The 21,940-nt window shown below is 39.3% G+C and overlaps 1 protein-coding gene across 2 annotated transcripts in view; it reads right to left on the bottom strand.

The window, feature by feature from the left end:
* bcar3 (BCAR3 adaptor protein, NSP family member) overlaps window positions 1-21,940 on the bottom strand; it is a 58,026-nt gene that overhangs the window by 23,920 nt on the left and 12,166 nt on the right. Inside the window, exons 4-7 of one of the 2 annotated variants that reach the window (XM_026346476.1) lie at window positions 21,476-21,590; window positions 7,037-7,229; window positions 6,294-6,509; window positions 1,581-1,623 (exon numbers count right to left, since the gene is read on the bottom strand). In XM_026346476.1, the coding sequence (XP_026202261.1) occupies window positions 1,581-1,623; window positions 6,294-6,509; window positions 7,037-7,229; window positions 21,476-21,590 (567 nt within the window). Of the gene's footprint in view, window positions 1-1,580; window positions 1,624-6,293; window positions 6,510-7,036; window positions 7,230-13,687; window positions 13,842-21,475; window positions 21,591-21,940 lie in introns of those variants that run through there. The other variant, XM_026346477.1, reaches the window with a different exon arrangement.

Genomic DNA, 21,940 nt, shown 5'->3' with positions numbered 1-21,940 from the left:
CACACATATTATATAATACCTAGGATACAGTAGCTTGATGTGTGGTCAGCACTCAAACTGTTGACACTTGCTCACAACCCTAATTTGACCAAACACACACACGCAAGCAGTGCTTTTGTGTTTGTGTGTGCAGGTTTTAGTGTGTGTGTCTGGTTAGCTCCCACATGTGCGACCTGCTGTTTGCTTTTCACACTGAAGTGTCACCATCCAAACATATGAGCTAATAGATGGAGGAAAAGAGGGATGGAGGAAAAAAGAAAGAGAGGCTAGACACATGGTAAAGCACTGACCAGATATCCACCGAATGTGTAGTAAGATCTGCTTAAACTACACTGAAATAGACACTGACTGGCCACTGTGTTAAGTACCCACTGTACAAGCTGTTGTATGTTAAAGTGTGTCTAATGTTTTGGCAACCATATTTACATTAATGAGAGGGCCAAAACATTAGAACCACCTTGAAGAATAATTAAAACAATAAAACAATAGCGCAGCCTCATCAACACTATTGACCCCAACAGAATTATCATCTTTCTGACAGTTAACAGAAATGGAGAAATGCTGAGCTTGCAAAAGTAGAATTCACTTTGCTGTATTGAATTACATTAGACTGTACAGGGGTACCTAATAAAGTGGCCAGTTAGTGTAGCTATGTATAATAACTAAAATGGGTAGAAAATAACAAATTTTCTCACATCAGTTTAATGCTGCAGGAATTTGGCAAAATTGCAACTGAAATGAACTCAGCTATGACGCAGAAAACTGATTAAAGTATAAGTAAATACCAAGAAGAATCTGACCAGGTTTTCAGTGCCAACTTACAACAATCTTTGACCACCATTTGCTCTGGGCTCAGATAACATCTTTTTCAACATGTGTGCTGTTGCTTTGTGTTTATTTACCCTTAGATTTGATTTCCATGATGATAAAAAACAAATTACACAGAGTAAACATGGAGAGAAGAAGAAAAGAAAATACAGAAACAGACTGTAAAGAATAACCTACATCAGCTAAATGATATTGTGTTAACAGAATAATCACCCTGCTGTTATCACCTCTGTATGATTTAGTGTACTATACCTGTAGGCCAGTGACTGACAATGGGGTGAACTTATCCTCTGAGTGATGTTTGCATTTAAGCCTGCAGAAACAGCTGAAAGGTGTTTGACGTCCAGTGTCTGTCATTTAAATTACAATTCCTGCAGGAGTGATTTATTTTCATAACAGGGTGGAAGGACTTTAAATAATGACTGGTATTACTCGTTATATTATTATTATCTTTTGACTACAGTGCTGTAGGTACACCTACAGTACAACTTGCCTAGAACTAAACTAAGCTGAGTGTTACGGGCATATGTGTGTGTCTTTGAACAGTCAGTTCTGTTAAACGCAGTAGATAAGTAAAGTATGTGAATAAATCCTGTTTTGTACATGTATGGAAACCCAGTCCCACATTATTATTTCTAATAAGAAGAATAAAATGAAAATTAGAAGCCATTCCTGCAAACATCAACACCCTAAGATGTGTTAATGTAGTTACAGCAGCCGTAGCAATCTACCCAAGCCTTTGTTGTTCCTACCTTAACATAGTCCACTGTGGTGTCCAGGCTGGCAGCAGGCTCCCTGGGGAACACAGACAGAGACAGGGTCCGGTTTAGAGAACACATTTTGCTGCTGGCACTCTCCTGCGTCCTCAGTGGTGATATTCCACAAACAAAGAGTCTCTAAACAGTTGTGCTTTAGATTTCCTCACTAGTTCCTAATACAAATACTGCAGTGCTGTTTGGGTCCAGATTGGTGCAGATGCTGCTTTTTCAGCAGTTCAAACTCCTTTAAGAGAGGATGTAGTTCAATGAAGAACACGTGTCCACATTATTACTGTGAGTTGTCAGTCCCACTTTACAGAGGATTCCTGTGACAAAATAAAACCGAATGAAACCAAACCTCACACTGAACGGATTTAATACTCTCCTCCTCTGTCCCATTTGCTGTCTGTGTCTCACTCTCTCTCTCAGTCAGTGGTAAACATTTAAACACACTCACTGCCTGTCTGACTTGGCCTCCCTCCACTCTCTCTATCTCCTCCCCCACCATCAAGCATATCACAGCTACACGCCTAACCTTCTGAGTCCACTGACAAATTCACAGAGAGGTTAGAGCATGAACACACACACACACACACACACACACACACACACACACACACACACACACACACACACACACACACACACACACACACACACACACACACACACACACACACACACAGCATTTTTTCCTCTCTTTGTGCATTTTTCTTTGATTCCTTTATTCGTCCCAAAACATTTTCAACCACATCAGACATGTCCATTTTCAGCTGTTTAAAGGTCTTATAACCCTGTATTTTAGTATTTTGTTTATTTTGATTCACTCATACTACTTTCCCTATAGAACATGCCACTCTTTTTTTGCCGTTAATATTGGTACTTGAGTTTACTACCATAGCTCACTAGAGTCCTTCTCTACAGGAGGCTTATAGAAAGGGGCTCAGTGAAAGAGGTAATTAGCTGAAATCCCTAGCTATGTTAGCAAGATTGGTAGTTTACATCCCCTACTCCTGCAATGGTGTTCCCACGGGAATATTAGTGCAGACCACTACTTACCAAACGTAATGTGTTTAGCTCTAAGCTCTTTGGTTTTAATATGGCCCCAAATAATAAGCAGGATTTAGTTATGTAACTGAACAGAAGTCTCCATTCACAACAATGTATAGTCATTATTCATATAAGATGAAGTGTTAAGGGCCCTCCAACATTTTTGACAGTTTCATAATTCATAATTTATAAGAGTTGCAAATATGGCGTATTGGAGGCAACATGTATAAGGTGGTGCAGTGGAGTTTTGTTGGTGGTTTTCTTTATAGTGAACAGTCAGTAATGATCATAGTTTAGCTGTTCAAAATTAACCAGTGACAGAAATGAAATTAACAAAAAATGAAGAGAAAGATAAAATGGTGAAGAACAATCTAGGGAGTTTCCGTGGCCTGAAATATAAACAAAGTCAGACATTGAGTTTGTCATGTGCAGGTTACTGCAGTCATATGTGTTCCTTCTCTGGGGTCAGTGGTTGCCTGGACTGTCTGATCCTAGACCTTCACCACACCAACCACCTGCCTCTCATAACCCTGCCCTGACTATCCAGTCTTACACGATGAAATGAATGTGGTGCAACCCTTTTCTCTTCAGACAGGTCAAAGGTCAGGCTCACTAACAGTAGCAACCCAAGAGGTGACTCAGTCTTAACCCAGCTCCCCAGGTGAAGGAGGATTTCTCCACCTTGCATCTTTGTGGGTGATTCATACATTATTATTCTTACTTGACAGTGTTTAGAAAATATAACACTAAAAGAAACTAAATGTGGTCCATGTGAGATTTCCACGTCCAGGCATTCCAGACTAGACCAGCTGACCACATCTAACTTTGCCCTTTTCTGTGCATGTTGCTGAAACAGCATCAGACGCTGGATTTTTCTGCTTCTACAACCACAAAACTGAACTGCACAACAGACAGAAGCAGAGAAGTTAAATAGAGACAGAAAGAGTAGAAACCAGTATGAGAAAAAAAAAAAAAAAAAACAAGAGCAGGGAGGGCAGGAGCAGGCAGCACTCGCCACAGTCTTTTTCTGGCTACTGTTGTTCTCTGCGCTTCACCACACAATACTCAGCATGACCACAACTGGCTTTAGTTGGGGACTTCACCATATTTGTGTGAGTGGGATAGAGAGAGAACAAGAGAGAAAGAAGGAGAGAGGGTGACAGAAAGAGGGAGCAATGGTAACATTTGAAGAGCAAGATGCAGGGTCCACAGGCATCCTACAGAGGTCAGTGTTTTTCTGTAATACAAGTTTATATTTATTGAAAGAAATCTGTGTTTCAGATGCAAAGTATTTGTCTTACACTGATCTTCATAAAACAATCATTTGGTAGTAAGTATGCAAATGCAAAAACAATGCCAAATTCATCTACTAGGTAAAGTTGAGTCTGTTGATTTTAATGTAAAAGTAAATTTATAAATATTTGCAACACATAAAAACTAAAAGAGCTGTTCAGTGCTACAGATTGTGAAACAGGAACTGGAAAAAAAAAAACCCAACACTTTGATGTCTGTGAAGTTAATTGGCAGTGACTCTCCAAAGTCACAGTGGATTCACACGAATGAGTACAAGTGTTTTCCTGTTTGTACAAAATGATTAGGTGTGTTAGCATTTTGTACTGCATACCAAGTGAAAAATTAACATGTACATATCTACATAGATCTATTCAGTTAAAACTTTTGAAACTGGACACAGGATTGGTTGAAGTGGCCCCATTTTTTTGTGGTCACACTCTCCATCTCCATCTCACAACGTTCCTTTTATTTACTGCACTAACACATCCTTCTATCACAGCCTGTAGTATATTATCATTAACAATAAATTGGAGTTTTGGTAGATTAATATATCAGTGGTTTGCTCTTTAGATAAGAAACTGTTAAAACTATTGTTGTAAGAAATGATTCTGATATAAAATAAAAGTTAATACCAACTTAATGTTGTTGAAAGGAAAGTTGCATGTGTCAACAGTCGCTGTCTGTCACTGTCTAAATCCTTTCCACCCCCTCTCATGTCTGCCTTTGCCCTACTCCTTTCCTACTCCTTTCTTCTCCTCCTCTCCTGGTGGTCTGCTGAACTGCCCATAGAGGTTAACAGAAAGACAAACTGACCAATCAGGAACTAGTGCAACATAAGGTCAGGGTTCATAGGTCGGCTGACAGCATGAGCAATGGAAAGTCAAGATTGACTGGCCAGTGGTTACATACTTTAAAAGATACACTCCTTATCTTTTTATAGAAAACTCTGAAGTATGTGGCTGGGAGGAAACTTTGGATTTTTAAACATTGCTGGATACAACACCAACAGGGTACATCACCGTGTAGATGATCAGAATGAGCATTTCTATGAAAGCAGTGGAAAAAAATGCACTAATTCTGAAAAGAGCTGAGATGTTGTCTACACAGGTTTGAGTCCCAGTACTATATCTCAAGCAAGAAATTACAAAAACAAAACTGAAAATTGATGCACAGTGTTTGACTTTTGCATAAAGAGCTTCCTGTACTGCACCAAAAAGTATCACAAAAACATTTGAGCACATTGAGAGTAATTATATTTGCCGTCATCTTTTGTAGTTGTGAGACCAACCAGCAGCTGAATCTGATTATTATCAAGTGCTTTTCTTTGATCTCCAGACAGCTTGATGTGTGGCTAACATTAGCTGATGGTAAAGAACCACACTAACCTGCCAAAAAAAAATCAGCTACAGAAAGATTACTCTATTTCTGGTGCTCCATTTTGGTGTCATTTTTCAACTCACTGAAACTGAAACATGGTGACAGTATGATGCTAGTCATTATTTAGCCACCTGCACCAGCTGAATTCGACCTGACAAACTGTGCTGCTGTATGTCAGCAGCATGTGAAATGTAGCCAGCATGGAGGCAGAAAGACAGAGGGCAGACAAAGAGTTCACAGTAACCTGTGATGTGTCCTGCCACACCCTGACCTACAAAGGCAGCCCCGTTGCTGGAGGCTACACGCAGACACAGACGCATGCACATGCACACAAAGCTGGCTACATCAGATACAGTTTGAGGTAACTCTACACTAGAGATGGAAAGATGGAAGGACATGATGAGGGATGAGGTTTGTGTCTGTGTTCTCTCTGAAGTTGAGCTCACTGCTACACCCCCTCAGGTCTCTCTTTACAACCCCCCCCCCTCCATCTAACTCCAGCTCTCATTCTGCCTCTTTGCTCCAAGTAGGAACAGTTTTACTCTTTGACCTGGTGACTCTTGGGGTTCAATGGTGCCAATGCTGAACCACAGAGAGGTCACAGGCTGATGTCTAAATTAACACTGTGTAAATGCTGGAAAGGAAGTTCTGAAAATGTGTAGCTCACTCCTTTTACAAGCAGGGAACAGGATGGTTGTCAGAGAGGTTTTATGTAATTCTGTTTGCATTCCTGTATATGTTGTTGTTTATACTGCATACTGTCAGTTAATGTAGCAATTTGTTGTACAGTATATGTCTGAAATAATGAAAAACATTCCAAAACATAAACAAAGATATTCCATTACATTATTTACTAACCAACAAGCCACCTGTCATATCTACGTGGGCTGAACTCCAAATGATTACAGCTGATGAAGACAAAATTATAAGCAGATAAAATATTTAAATTCAGAAACCAAACTTTACAAGATTTCTATATGTGTTTACCTGTAACAGTGAAAGTCGTCGATGATATTCTGAACCAGCGGAGAGGTCATGGGCTGATGGATGTTTCCTTGATTGGCTCTGGGGTCCCAGGTGTAGTTCCCATGGATGAGGTTGCTCCCTCCTCTTTTGCGTCGAGGAAGAGTTCCATGAATGGAGACTGGCTGGTAGGCAGCAGCAGGCAGCTCTGATGCTTTGGTTCCCTGCCCTGAAAGAAGACTGGCGAAGAGAAAAGAGATATAAGACAAGACAAACCTTAGTTATAAAGTGCTAAAATAAGCTCAACTAAATCTGGATGGGGGCACACAACAAAACTTTTCTCTAAGGTTTTGTGTGTTTCTCCATCCAGATTGTGTTTCTCGTAAACCTTTGTGTTAAAACCTTAATTACCTTGAGAAAAACATATCAACCATATCACATTCATACTCGTAACTATACTATAACTTGTGTTAACACTTGATTTAGATTCTGCATTTGTGTATGTTAAATGTCAAGTTTAAATATACTGTATCAGGTATCGTGTGTAGCATTGTTCTTTCAGTTTAAATTATAATCGGGGGTTTGATCATACACACAAATATAGTTATAATAATTCATCACCAGTATGTTAATCTAACAGACTTTACTACTGTATTCTAAATTTGTGTTACAGAAAATACAAAACATAAATGAAAACACAAGTGTGTTTATTTCATCATTTCAGACAGAACCAGTATTCTGTTCTGTTAAAACACTTCCTAACACACCCAGGTCTGGAGCCGAGGAGGTCCATGGAGGAGGCGAGGGAAGTCTGTAGCCTTTTAGAGCAGCAGCTGCTGCTGGGTACACCAAGAGGGCTGGAGGGAACTCCAGGGTGACCAGTGCCTCCTATCAGGTTGTGGTGTGCAGGGAGAGACCTGGGCAGACTCGCAAAGCGCCCCTCTGCCATCATCCTTAACTCTGGAAGGAAAAACAACCACAAGAAAAAAAAAAGAAAGAGATTTGAATCACCAGCACTTTAAAGTATGTGCAGCCAGAAGTTAATTCACAAACAATGAATTAACTTCACAGTGAAAATTCTCCAGGAGTTTAACCTAACATGCTTACAGCAACCTGAGGAACACAGTTATATAATTACAGTAACACGTCACAGTGGAGTGAGGTGCAATAACACAGCACCGTAAAGACACATGATCTGGTATGTGATATGCACAAGAGGGTCAGTGCCCCTCCCCAACACACTCACATACATTAAAAACACAGCCTGGAGGGAATACACTAACATTTGTCATTACATCACTTTACACTAATAGTTTCAGCTCACTAATGTGACTATGACTTCATTTAAATGGCTGATTGGATGATTTAAATTGTATTTATAATGCATAAAAGTATGCAAATATATCTGTTGTTTCAAGTTTATACAATTTAACACCACAAACACATTCTGTAGTCAAGTAAATTTATCCTACAAACCAAAGATCCAAATTTATAATGTATTGGAGACACTGCCTGCTACTGTTAGTCATTAAATGTTAATTTCCTTGTTTATGGAAACCTTATTTATGATTTTCAGCTTACAAGCAGTTGCCACGTTTCCTCCGTCATTGCTAATTGACAAATCTGACATTGACTGGCATTAATAATAAACTAAACATTTCCAACAATATTCTAGTCTACAAACATAAAATACACTATACATGAGGGAGACAACCTTTCATGCCTTTCAACCCAACTGCAGCAAGTCCTAGGCGACAGTGGAGAAGAAGAGTATCATACTGTTAAGGAATATTTGAAATACTTTATCTTGTAGCAGGATCTTTAAAACTAGCATCTACTCAATTGTAAAGAACAAGCAAGATGCCACACAACGCCAGACAGATATAAATAAAACCCGTATGAGAACGATGAATATGTTGGCAGTGATGGAAAACCCTGGACAGGTTCTTGATAAATTCCCTGGTGCATGACAATGACTGGGAAGCACGCTATCATCTGCTCTGAATCACTCACCATGCAGCCGTTAGTCATACAGTACAAGCTAAAATACCATCAGTGATGGACATGCTCCACAGACTCTCCCTATTTCTGACTTGGTCAACAACTATGCTGTTCTTTGTATCGTCTCTTTTTGAAAACCTGATTATGATCTGAGAAGGTAGGTTGCAGTGTAAACTCTGTGGTTTGGCCCTGTAGTATCTATCTTTCCAGAGACCATCAGTGTGACTGCTGGTGAGAATTATTGTATTCTAAATGCTGCAATCCATATTTGTTTTTTACATAGACACAATACAACATGATGCACCTTTCACTAATTGAATTAAACTGTTGTAACTATTCTAACAAGTCTTGTGCAGTAAGAGGCACTGTCAAGGAATTTGCACTTTGAATTAAAAAAGGGAAATAAGTGCAAAATACAGAAAATGTAAACAAATCCTCCAAGATTAGCATGTTTAGCTAAACTAAGAAGCCTGCAAACAGGAAGAAACACCTAACCTTCATAAAAACAACATTGTCATGTTCCATCCTCTTAATCAGCAAGTAAGCAGTAACTACACAAGCTAACTAATAACACACTATGTGTCTAGTTTTCTTTCTGACCTTTGTGTGGGTACATATTAACCAACCAAAATAAAAGATCTGATACAAGATTCACAAGCCACAAAGCCCAGCAAACACAGGAAACATGGAATCCAGTTTTACATTGATCCCAACCTAACTTCAGCAGGGGGTCACTGAGTCACCAGCTTGCGATGATGAATGTCAATAAAAATGCAAATACAGGTTTTGGAAGAGGAACAGCTGGTCACTTCAAATACTTTACAGTGTGATGAGTAAAGATCATACAAACACAGTAAACGTCCTGCTAAAGCACGCTGGGTCAGAGAATGGATTCCTCTGAGGAGCAGAACAACTAGAGGAGGAGGGCCTATTATAAGACCCTCGGGGATGGTCAGCTGTGTGTGTGTGCATGTTTGTGTGTGTGGCCCTGACCATCTGCCAGACACACGCACACCCTTCCTGCAGAGGAGAAAGGACCAACTCTGACACACTGCAATTACGCACATTGATACTTGGCAATCTTACAAATACATTATTCATGCTAAGAGCCATCAGAAGTCACTCACTCCATCTCCTGTAACCTGTTTATCTAATTATCGACTCCTTCCACACTATTTATTTCTGTTTTCTGCCTTATTTCAATCACTCCTCTTTCCTGTTGACTCCATCCCTACTCATCCATCTTTCCCTTTCAAACTTGTGCCCCCCTCCACACAGACTACCACCCCCTCCTTCTGTCTGCCCTTCATGATGTCAGCTCTTCTTTTGCTTCCTCACTTTGTCACCTTCTCTCTGTCTTTTGTCCTTCTCCACTGACAATAATGGACTTCTCATTTATTCTCCTCCTCCTCCTCTTCTATCTCCCTGCTTCATCCTCTCTCCACTACATCTGTTCAGTCACTGATCACTTCCACACACATCTCACACATACAAATACAAATGAGCACAAGCTTTTCTTACACAATCATTATGTATGTTGGGATGTTAACACACATGCCATCATTTTTTTAGGGTAGCTTCTATACTGAGTTATTTCAAATGGCATTTGAACTGTTGAATGGAGGTCAGTTATCCAGACATTGAGGGTTACAGGCTGAAAAGTCACATTTCAAAAAGATAAATAACCAAACCATTTTAGGAACTTTGTGCACATTCAGTTTTGGGCAACAATTTGCAGTGAAAATGTAGTAGAGTGAGGGATCTGTGAAAATAATGCTATGTATTTATCAACTAACTTCATATAGAAAAAAAATATTTGGTAAACTATGCCCTTTAACACACCATCACATGTAGTTGGTACACTATGAATAGTTTTGGGTACTGGGTAGAAAGGTAGGTAAGCTTAAGCTTCTTGGAGAACCTGCCACAGTTCTGTAGGTTGCTGACTCTCTCAGCCTCTCTTGTCTATACATGTAATCCCAGATTCCCTCCATGATGTTGAGGGCTCTGTGGGGGTTATACCATCTGTTGGAAGATTCCTTGTTCTTGTAGATGAAGATAGCTCTTAATGACTCACTTTGAATCTTTGGGGTAGTTGTGACACTGCAGAATGAATTTGGGGCTAATCGTGTAGTGCGATGAATAGTAAACTAACAAACGCCTTAAACATTTTCAAACTGTGGCCCGTACAGAGAAATTTCAAATATTGTACCATTACCACTCATCAGTTGAGTAAGAAATAAAATGTGCCATTAAAGGAAGTTCAAGCTTAACAAAACATCTTTTTGTACTTTACAACTCTTTTGACCCCTGGCAACCCAATTAGCCAGTATTTTCCTTGACCATGGTACAAAAGACAAAACATTTGGTTTGTTTTGTCACAAATGCTAGTGAAGGCCTTGGGTTTAGAACACCAGCACACACAGAAAAAAACACACACACACACACAAACACACACACAGGCCTTGGATGGGAAACAAAAGCAGATTAACAGGAAGAGGAAATGTCAGTATAAACATTTACACAGCAGGCAGATCAAATTAAAGGATAACTAGCAATAAAACAAATACATCTCTCACTCATCTTTTTCACTGACTTTCTCTGGACTTCACTCTGTCAAACAGGATATAACTTTTCTGTAAAATTTTATTGGGTTCATTAAATTTTAGTGTGTTAAAGGTACGTTTTCTCCCTATTGCTCTATCTAACGCTGAACACAAATTAAAAAGGTTTGTCGTTAAGCCACTGAATTTGTGGTTTTGAAAGCAGGACCACCAAGCATCTCAACAACTTCCATTTAATTCACTGCTGAGGTTCAGTGTATGTGTTTGGGAATTTATGTTTGACTGAAGGAATCTTATAAATCCAGTGGTTTATCTAGTAAAACACAACATTAAAACGGCACTATATAATAATGATTTATTATGAACATGCTGCACCGTTGCTCTCTCATTACACATACATACAATGGGGAGGACAAACACAATCATCAGCGTGCTTAGGAATGAGGGGTTTCCTCTAGTTGGCTTAAAGTGTCTTCCTGCTGTAGTGTGCACAAAAACACACACAAACACACGCAAACACACAGTACATTAGCAAAACCACCCCTGGCCAGAAGTGAACAATGGGAACAACTGTCACATGACTGCTGTTTAGAGCCAGCCTTTGTTCGAGAGTGAGAGACACAGAGAGAGAGGTGTCCTACTGCGCTCTTCAGTGTGTGGGCCCACCAGTGTGTGTGTGTGTGTGTGTGTGTGTGTGTGTGTGTGTGTGTGCGTCTAACATATTAATGAGGCTGTTATTAAATCCCACAGCAGTAGCTGCCATTTAATACTTCTGAATCCCTCTGTCTCTATCCTTCATACACACATACCCAACCTATCATCAGTGCATGTGAATGCATGTGATAATTCTGTCTGTGGTGAAACGTGCACAGACGGACTGTGTGGGGGAAAATGTCTTTTCTTTGTGGCCACTGATCACCATTCAGTGAGCCAGTCAGACACACAGAGGAAACATCAGCTGAGTCAGTCTGCAGTGAAAGAAGTATTTTTAACTTCAGTAAACACAATAACACTACTATGTACTACGATACAAAGAAAAGTTTTTCGATAAAAAGTAATTGTTATATATATATAACATATATATAACTTTCTGTCTCAATTAAAAACTTTTCAACCAAACTGGTAACATCACTGAAAATGTCTCACTTCCTGTTTTCCATCTGATGGTCAATGATGTCCTGTAACACTGCATTATGCAGGTAATACAATAGAATATCTTTAAAGTAATAGGAACTACACTTCATGTGTATGAAGCTTGTCTTAGCATAGCATAAAAACTGGACAAGGGAGAAAAACAGCTGGCCTGCCTCATAATCGTTGCACCATCTAACTCCCTGTAAAAGCATAACTTGCAGTTTTGACATTTCTGATGTTGCAGTAATTAAACAAACAACATGTGCACTTTAGACATGGAGAAGAGTTTTCAGATTTCAAATGAAGCCAGCTGTTTCCCATGATTAGAAGTTTAACGTTAAGCTAAGCTAACCTGTCCAGATTTACATCTAGTGTAGAGGCATTTGAACGTCATCCAACATTCCTTAATAATAGGAAAGGCCTATTTAGAGATTTGAACTTTATTTCCATGCACCTACAGCTTCTGAATGGCTGAACACACCTGATCCAGGTAATAAGCAGTTGTTAGGGAAGGTATCAGAGTGAAAAGTACAATAATCATTATAGTTTAAAGTTCCATAAGCTTGTGACGCTCAAGTTAAACACCAGTGGTTCATTAAAGTAAAAGTCTGTCAGCCTTTGTCAAGTCCAGCACGTCACATAGTGTTGATAAGAATCTGGAAAACCAACCACCTCATCCCAGTGGGACAAGCAACACAACACCACTTTCTCTCTCTCAGACACACACCACTGACACTATAAACACAAAACCATTGCACAATTAAAGCTGAACTTAACGAGAAATATAACGACGACAGTTCAGCGTTAACTAAAGGATGAATCTCACTGGCTCAGTTCAACTCCACTCCATGGTCCAGCCATCACACTGACTAACATTTGTCTTAACAACACACACATCATCAACACACACACACACACACACACACACACAGATGTGCATGTCTGTCAGGATCTCGTGGGTGGCTTGCTGTTTAAAGATGTGCACTCATAACTGAAAGGTCAAAGTTTCAGTCTGAGCAGCAGTCATTCAACCTGTCAAACTGATCCTAAGCAACTGAGTGAATCCCATTTTAATATGAGACTTAAATTTTGTGTTTTATTGTTGTTTATTGTAAGTTGTATTACTTTATAGCAAATCATGTTATTATAAAGTCAATCATATCACATTTTACAGCCGTTTTAAATCAGATAATCAATTAAATCCACCGCATTCTTCTATACAAATAAATTCCTGATAATTTGACAATAAATGTGTTGAATCACATTCGTACTTACAAAATAAAGTTGTACAGTGAGTAAACCTACGCAAAAAACAGTTACCCCAGAAAAAAATGTGGTCTTATCTGTCATATTTCATGTAATTATTTCCTGCTGGTGTTTCCACAGTTAGCAACACCAATCCCAGTAACCACAGTTACACCCAGCGCCTTGGGATGGCAACTTATTGCTCAAAAGTCCCTGAGTAAATCTAACTCACTGCAAACAGTAAACAGTTCAACCAAGACGGAGAGAACAGCTGAGAAAGTAGGAGAATGCAGAGCAGTGCAGTGATTGAAAAGAACATTTTCTAATTTTACCATGTAGTTTGGAATCCAACATAAGAAATCAGCATTAAGATAACAGTCCCACCTCTGTCCAATATAACTACATACACACATTCCCACACACACCTGTATGTAAGTGCACAATCACATAAACACATTCACTTTTTATTCCTACCTGTAAGAGTGACCTCTTCTCCTTTTCACAACCTTGTATCTATCTTTTATTTTGTCTACTTCTATCAAAATGATGCCCTTTCATAGTTTGTTTGAATGACTGACTAACTGACCGGCTGCAAAACTATAAACTCACGCTCCTTCGGGCAGGCAACAACAAGTAGCGCTGCACAATCACAAGCCCTGCCCTCCTCTTTCTCTCTCTCTCTCTGGGGAGTGATTTGCAAGCACTCAGCCCCTCCTCCTGCTCCACACTGTTTGGGAGGGGTTTTCTTTCTTTTTCAGCCCAGTTGTCTCTCATCCCCCCTAACTCCTGAAGAAAACTCCCTTCTGCCCTCCTCTACTCTGTGTTCCACGCATAGCCTCATATTTCATGCTTCAAGTCTTTTTGTTTGGGACCTCTTACACCAACATCACCAACTGGTTTGGTGCTTAGGAAAGATTTAGATGTGACCTAATGTTGCTATTTGCAGAGAGAGGATAAACTAAAATGTGACCAAACTGAGGCACACTCAAGACACAAAGTTTAACTACTTTATTCAGTGAAGGCTGTAACATAAATCAGCTAAGTGTTAAGAGTATAGAATCAGCTTGAAGTATTCTTACAACATGTCGTTAAATATAAAAGAACTGCTGGTAACAACAATTTAATCTCATGAAGCAAATGTAACATGCAAAGAGTTCAACTGGTGTCATTCCATCAGGTATGAGGTCATGTTGAATGTGTTTTTGTGTGCGTTTGTGTGCTGACTGGCCCTGAGGACAACACTCTCTCCTGTCTTTGTCCTCCTGTTCATCTGTATTGTCTAGAGTTGATAACACCCAGACACGTGCATGTGTGCGTGTGTGTTTCTGCGTGCATGCATTTCCTTTCAGACAATACAACGAGCCCATCCTGCCGCTATGAAAGTCAAGATGATCAGATGGCCCGCATTGGACACACGAGTACAAGCAAATGCTGCCACTTACATGTAGGTACACAGAATTTGTTAAGAGCGAGAAACCTACCGAAGTGCATGAGGGACAGAAATGTCCTTGTGGAACAAGGATTGTGGTTCTAGACGTTAAATTAGTGAATAACTTTTAAAGACTTAATTTTGGCAACAACAATATCTGAACACTATATTCAGAGGTTTTACTTGCTGTCTTTACTTGCTTGACTTGTAGCTGCAATTGCCTGTGTCAACTCAGTTTTGCAATACAAGGGATGATAAATGCAGACAGGTCAGGTCAGGTGTGCTTGCTTTTGGTTTCATTTCCAAATAAGTGGACCAGGTTATAGCTGAACATCAGGGGTTTTTTAAACAATGTTTGGAGTAATCTGGCCGCTCCCGTTTCCTGACTTACCGGCACAAATCACTAACTACTGTCGTGAGCAATACATCATCATAAACCAGAGTGATCAACAAAATTATGCAAGTACCAGTTCCTTAATTCAGTGCTTTGACAGCATTTCCATCTGATGTAACCAATAAGTATCTGAAGCTTTTCACAAATAGATCTGGGCAATTTATCCAATGATAGCAAATCCACTCAGGCTCTGTTGGAGCAGAGGGAAGCATTTGGGAACTGTGATCCTCAGGTCTCTCCACAGACATTCTGAGGTTTAAATCTGGGCTTTGGCTGAGTTACTGGAGGACAGTCAGGGACTTGTCCCCAGGCCACTTCAGTGTTGTCTTGGCTGTGTCTCTGGACACTGGTGTACTGAAAGATGAACCATCACCCTAGTCTCAAGTTGTGTGCACTCTGGCGCAGGTTTCCTTAAACATTTGGGCAGACAATTAGCTTTAGGGAAAGTCCTTGGCGTTCCAAACTTCTTCCATTTCACAATTATTCAGGAAATGACTTTATATCTGTTCCCTGAACTAAATTTCCCAACAATAGGTTATTAAGAAGGTGTTTATTGAGCTTCACGGCTTGTTTTTAGTCCTGATGTGCAGCGTTAATTGTCAGGCATTAGAAACATAGACCTGATTCTTTGTAAACTGGTGGTGGACTGGAATAATTTTTTTTTTGCATCACATAAAACACAACAATAATTACAAACAAGACACAAACAAACTAAATTAAAAGGTTTCAGAAACATGGATGATGTGGTGTACTCCTCACTTATGACAAGAGTAGAGCAAGAGTAGAGGAAATATATGATATCCAGGAGATTATATATATCCCAGGAGACATGGTATGTTTGTCATTTAGAGAGTTAATGCATATTTAAATTTTTTTGATTTCCTGGTAAATACAGTATGCAGCAGTATTCACTCCACAACTTCTAAAATGTCTCAAAATGTCTCAACATGTCCCACTTTAGCTGATGTGCTCATAGCTAAAGGACATGATCAGTGGGGAGAGTTACATGTAGATGGCCCACAGTGATAAAACTAGTTACTAATACTTTTAACAAGCCATTAGATATAAGGTTAATTATATCTACATAACATAAGAATTCTAGGCCACTGGGCAAAAGTGATCTAATTGATAAATACATACAGATTTTAGATCATAGATTTTCAGCCTATTCACGGTAGCTAACCCTATCATTGTAAATCTCACCACTATTTCACACAGGCATGTCAGAATTCTTGGCACCTTTGTGTGTATGAGGGTGGTATTTCCAGGAAGCTATGCAGCGAGTCAGGAGTGTAATCTATAATCAACTCCTGAATCACCTGAGTCCCCCCCCCCACCAAAACACTGGGTCGTTTGAGGGGCCAGACAAGAATAATCTTTGATTGATGTGTCCTTGTGATGAAAAATCTTATCAAGTAGTTTGTGGAATGCCAAACCTTTGTATTTCACAGGAAACATACAAGGATTAATCTGCTACTTCAGAAAAATGTAAAGACCATATAAATAATAAATAAATATATATATACACACCCTTACAGCCATTACCTGTGCTTTCAGTAAGTGACTCCTCAGGCCAAGCCCTCCTTCGTCACATTGGTACCAAGAAAGCAAAACGTGTTTGCACAAAACTTTGGTGAGTCACCCACTTCAAACACTGACCACTAATCCATTTGAGGCTGCTAGTGTTTCTCAAACTACTAAATATATAGGTTCGGCTTCACATTCTGTCAGAACTGACACCTGAATAAATTGGGTTTGACCGATTTATATTTTTTCCCCTTTTTTCATTTTGTTTTCTGGTATTCCTGACTCTCATAGAAGACATCAGCTTCGTATCGAACATTAGCTTCCCAATTTTATCCTGTCCTCCTCCTCTCTCCACTTTTTCTCCTCTTCATTCCATGCACTCATCGTCTCCAACTCCCTCCACCCTGTACAAGTGTGTTTCTGATCAGAAAAGTGTGAAGTGTAAACAGTTCAATGTTAAAGCCACTCCTCATTCCTCTGGTTGCAGCCTAGGGGTCTTACAATAAAAAGGCAAATTACTGGTCTGAATAGGTTCACATAGAAAATCTGCTGATTCTTCTGACTCGTTACTGGTGAAACACCAACATTAACACTTGATGTTACTAACCTCATCATAGCTTCTTCATAATATAAAGGATGCAACATGTAGCAGCCTAAACCAGTGGTAAAGTAGTGATCTTAGTAAGTTTATTACTAATCATTTATATTTTCATTTATTTGACAAGAGCTCTGACATTTGACTTCTAAAATACATTGGACACAGAGAAATGGAGATCTGTGTGATCTGCGTGAAACCCTCACAAAGACAGGGGTCACAGAGAACCTACAAGGACTGGTCCAAGAGTTTCTCCTGAATGAAAGTCGCTTCAAGGCCTTTTTTTTAGGATGAGTCGGGTTTGTTCAGCAACACAAAAGCGTTTCACTCACACTGCTCACAAGTCATCTTTATAGATGATGTTGACAGTCACACAGGTGATTGGTCTAGCTCAGACATTGACTAATGTGAAAACTGTTCTGTGTGACCCAGCTTCACTTTTTCTTTATGTGTTTACATTTTTTGGATGTTCCTGTCCAATTCCAAAAACCTGATCTTCCCTGTTTTGAAATACAAGCGATAACAGCAGAATGTTGATGACACAGTTGGTGTTACTGACACACACAGACAGAAACAGGAAGATGTTTACAGTACACTTAGTATTAACTCTAGGTCATGCTGATGAGTTTTTCACCTCTGCAGAAGATTATCCTGGTTCAGTTTGTACTCCTTGGTAAAAAGTAACATAAATTATGTAATATGTAAAGGTCCGTGGACTAAAACACTTCTCCACACACAAGAGGAGGTAAACTCTCCACAAACCTAACAAAAGAATGCCCTACTATGTTTTTTGGATGCTGTTCCAAATATGACATGAATTGTGATCCATCTGCACAGAGTTGCCTCAGTTGTTGAGCATAGTGAAGGAAAAAATGTGAAATTCTATTTGAGCTAATTTGATTTTGGCCCTCATTTTACAGTATCTGCAGAACTTTTAGTTCACAATGTCTTCATTTTTTTTTCTTTCTATGGAAAAAATACAGCTTCCACCTTTAAGTTGTAAATTGTAATGAATGTTTTGGTATTGATATAATAAATTTTTTATTTCCAAGACACTGATGTAGATCCCAGAACAAACGTATATCTCTTAAGATCTTTTCATAACAAACCGATATTTCAGCCTAAAAACTCTCGGCTTGTGAAGAATGTGGTCAGTGTTGGCCCCAGAGATTGTAGAAACAGACCTGTAACGCCTAACAACTACTGGACCTAGAGAGCACTTATGTTTGGCTAAAATAATAAATCAGCCAGTAGAATAGAAAACAACAATACTAGGAGGTTCAAATTTACAATCTCAACTGGCTTTAAGCTTGTAGTTGTAAATGTAAAAGAAGATCCACCTCTGGGCCACAAACAAACTACTACTGACTACTGACACCACAAGAATTCTGCCACCATGGCAGTGTAAGACACAAACAAGCTAAACTGTCATCATGAGCACCTGCTCTTGCTCTCACTTACTCACTCATACAAACAATGTCAAACCTGTGCCAGTCCATGTTTAGCATGGCTTAGCATTGCAGTGTGATGCCTATGTGCGTTCTGGTATTTACATTACCAACTACCTTCCTGTTTAAGGTTCTTGACCTTACAACATATAACTGTATACAGAATTATACAGAAAACCCAACAACCCCTGTATTTCTTGTACAGTGCTACAAAAACACAGTTACACAGGTGTAATTATCGCTTTTTGGTCATTTTGTCACCAATGGTCATGTAGTGAATCACTCATAGTTACCGTCATTGGGTTTAAAAGGTGTGACTCAGGTGTTGATTTTACAAAATAGCAGAGTGCATTTCTTGTCACCACATCAATCAGGGCTGTCTTTGGAATCATGGGTCTCTATTTGGTAAAAAGCAAACAGGCAGTTTTGATGGAGTTCGGGAATTTTGAACAAATATGTATTTATGGCATAACACTTATGCATTTTCTATACTCTGTGTGTAGAAAAGCAAACACACTCAAACTCTCCTTTGTTCCTGAGTGAGGTGGTTGATTAAATAAAATCACTTTTGCCACATGTGTATGTAACTGTGGATCACTTTTAAAATGTATGCTGTATGATCCAAAACACGGACTGTGAGTGGAACATGTTTTACTGCTTTTAGATGACTGCAGTTAATGAATAAAACTAGATTTGATACACTGAAACAGCTAAACACTAAAACTTCTTACTGATTTAATCTGTGTGATCATGTGTAGCTCAGTTTACACTGTGACCTGCACTGCAACATTGGACTGCTCTGGACTTTCAAATTAAAATTACAAAACAAAAATACACTTAGGTTGTAATTTCTCTTTTAAACATAATAAGTATCCTCAAAGAAAACTCTGCACCATAGCAACGACTATGACACAACACAACCTCAAACTGAAATGCCTCAAATATGTGAAATATGAGTATACAGGTGTGGGTTTTACTGATGTCTCCTATTTCACCCTCTAATTGTTCTAATTGTAGCATTTTTACTCGTCTGCTGCATTTCAATTTCTGCCAATAAGGAAAGTACCTGGCGCACGCACACACACACAGATTCCTATTCTAGCCACGTAAACATATACTGTAGCCAACAAAAAGTAATATGATGAAATTAATATGTTCCTGGATGCAGTGTGTGAGTATGCATGTGTTTTCTGAAGGTGCTCTCACTGGAATGCTCTGATCTGGCTCAAATGTTGAGTTGGCAATTTTAGAGATGTTGGGTGTGTGTGCATGTGTGTATGTGTGTAGTAAACCATTAGCAAAACAAATCTGGCCTTTGTGGTAATGATAGGGGTGGCAGGCTGCCAGGCAGACAGATAATACCACAGTAGTTGGTGACTGAGTGATTTAAACTACAGGCTGTTTCACCTCAGCAACGGTCCTCAACCTGGAGATTGTTGCTAGACTGGGGTCACATAGTGACCTCAGGAATGTGAAAATGCATGTATTTAAAGGGATAACATTTTTCTTCTACATATTTGCTGTTCGTTCCTCACTTGTCGCTCACAGATTACCTGTCAATAAAAAGGTAGTGGCGGAGGCGTGGCATCTCTTTTCTTAGTGGAGACATTCATGGTTGAATGGCAGTAACCTGATGATCTCCTGACTTTCCATCACCATCAGCAGGTCAACCTCTACACTTTACACTTACAGCAACATGTCAACTATATATATATTTGAGAATATACATCAGGATAGTCATAATATTAATGATTGTGATTTTTTTATAAAATAGGAAATACAGGATACTAATGATGGAAAATCACTTTTAATAAATTAGTCTCCATAGGAGGAATATTCATCTACATCTCTCATGTGTTTGTTATACAGCATTTTAAATGTTTTTTTTACCATTTTACTTTTTTCCATTTTACTTCTTTCTGTGATTTCAAACATTTGATCACCTCCTAACACTCATATAGAGGAAATCGCTGGAAATAAATTTGTACATAACTTAACTTTGAACTTAACTTCAGTAAGGTCTGTTTAATGGTGCTGTGAGTGAAGTGAAGATTTATATCCACCATAGCTTGAGGTCTGTTTTTGTTTTTAAAGACACTCCATTCCAGATGGGCTAGCAAATTGCTGGGTTAACTATGAGATAGGAGGAGACACTGTTTTTACAGCCACTGCTCCAGTAGTTCAGCCAACAGAATTTGTGTACACAGCAGTCATTGAGGCAAATGTGATGCATTGTTTTGGTTACAAATTACCTACATTGCCAATGCAAATACAACAAATGTGATTCGCATTTAAGACACTCTTAAAAACATTACATTTGTCAAATCTTTGTTACACAGAAGCTTTACCAGATTCACTAAAATAATTTCTTCACTTGGCATAAACTGAAGTCATGCATGACTTGGTCACCAGGACAACAGTTAGATTTCACAGTATAATGCATGGGAAACTGAGGAAACAAAGCAGTCTGTCACGCACACACACATAAACCTATACACACATGCACTTCTAGAAGTGATTAAACTCAGCAGGGCTGCTGGACTCAGCACTCTGCTCCTCACTTACTGACAGCTTTGGAAGTGATCAGATTTGTGTGTGTGCGCTTTAGCATGTGAGACGACGAGTTCTCCACCACACAATCCCCACCACCAGCAGCAGCAGAAGCAGACCCCCCAGGCTTCAGCATGTCTTTACATGACACTAATGCTATCCATCTCTGTCCTTGCGTCTACTCTCTGGGTACACAGGGAGTCAGACAGAGAGTTGAAAACTTGGGGACTCCAAAACGGAGCCAGAATCAACAAGCTGATAGAAGAGATAAGGAAAGATAATGTTAGGTGGGTATGTGTGTGGGGGTGTATTTGAATACCTCTCCTCCTTTCTCGCTCAAGAAGAAGGCGCAGAGAAGTGAGAAGGTGCAGACGGTGGAGGTGATTGTGCACTCCAAGCTCCAAGAGGTCATACTCTGAGAGGTGGAGCAGGTCCTGGAAATAAAAAGAGAGTTAATATGCAGGGTAGCTACTCAGGGTATTAACCTGCAAACCTAAATATCTGATCAATAATTTAATATTCATATATTTTATGTAATGTACTCAAATGTAATTAGAAAGTTACTAAACTAAAACCAATGCCCTAGGCAAGATCCCTTCAGCTATTTTTTCCAGCTATTAGAGTCTCCCTGGTTAAACCCCCTCCATAGCCCCAAATATAAAACTGTCACAAGCCACTCACAGACGCTGTGCTTGTCTACAAGTGACCTATCAAACAGCTAAAAGGTTTAACCAGAAATCAACTGCTTTGAAAATCAGGAGGTATATTTCTCAAGAACAAAACC

Source organism: Anabas testudineus, chromosome 4, assembly GCF_900324465.2.
Source record: "Anabas testudineus chromosome 4, fAnaTes1.2, whole genome shotgun sequence".
NCBI classification, from domain to species: Eukaryota; Metazoa; Chordata; class Actinopteri; order Anabantiformes; family Anabantidae; genus Anabas; species Anabas testudineus.
Note: the sequence above shows the minus strand (reverse complement) of the source record. Positions and strands in the feature narration are given on the sequence as shown.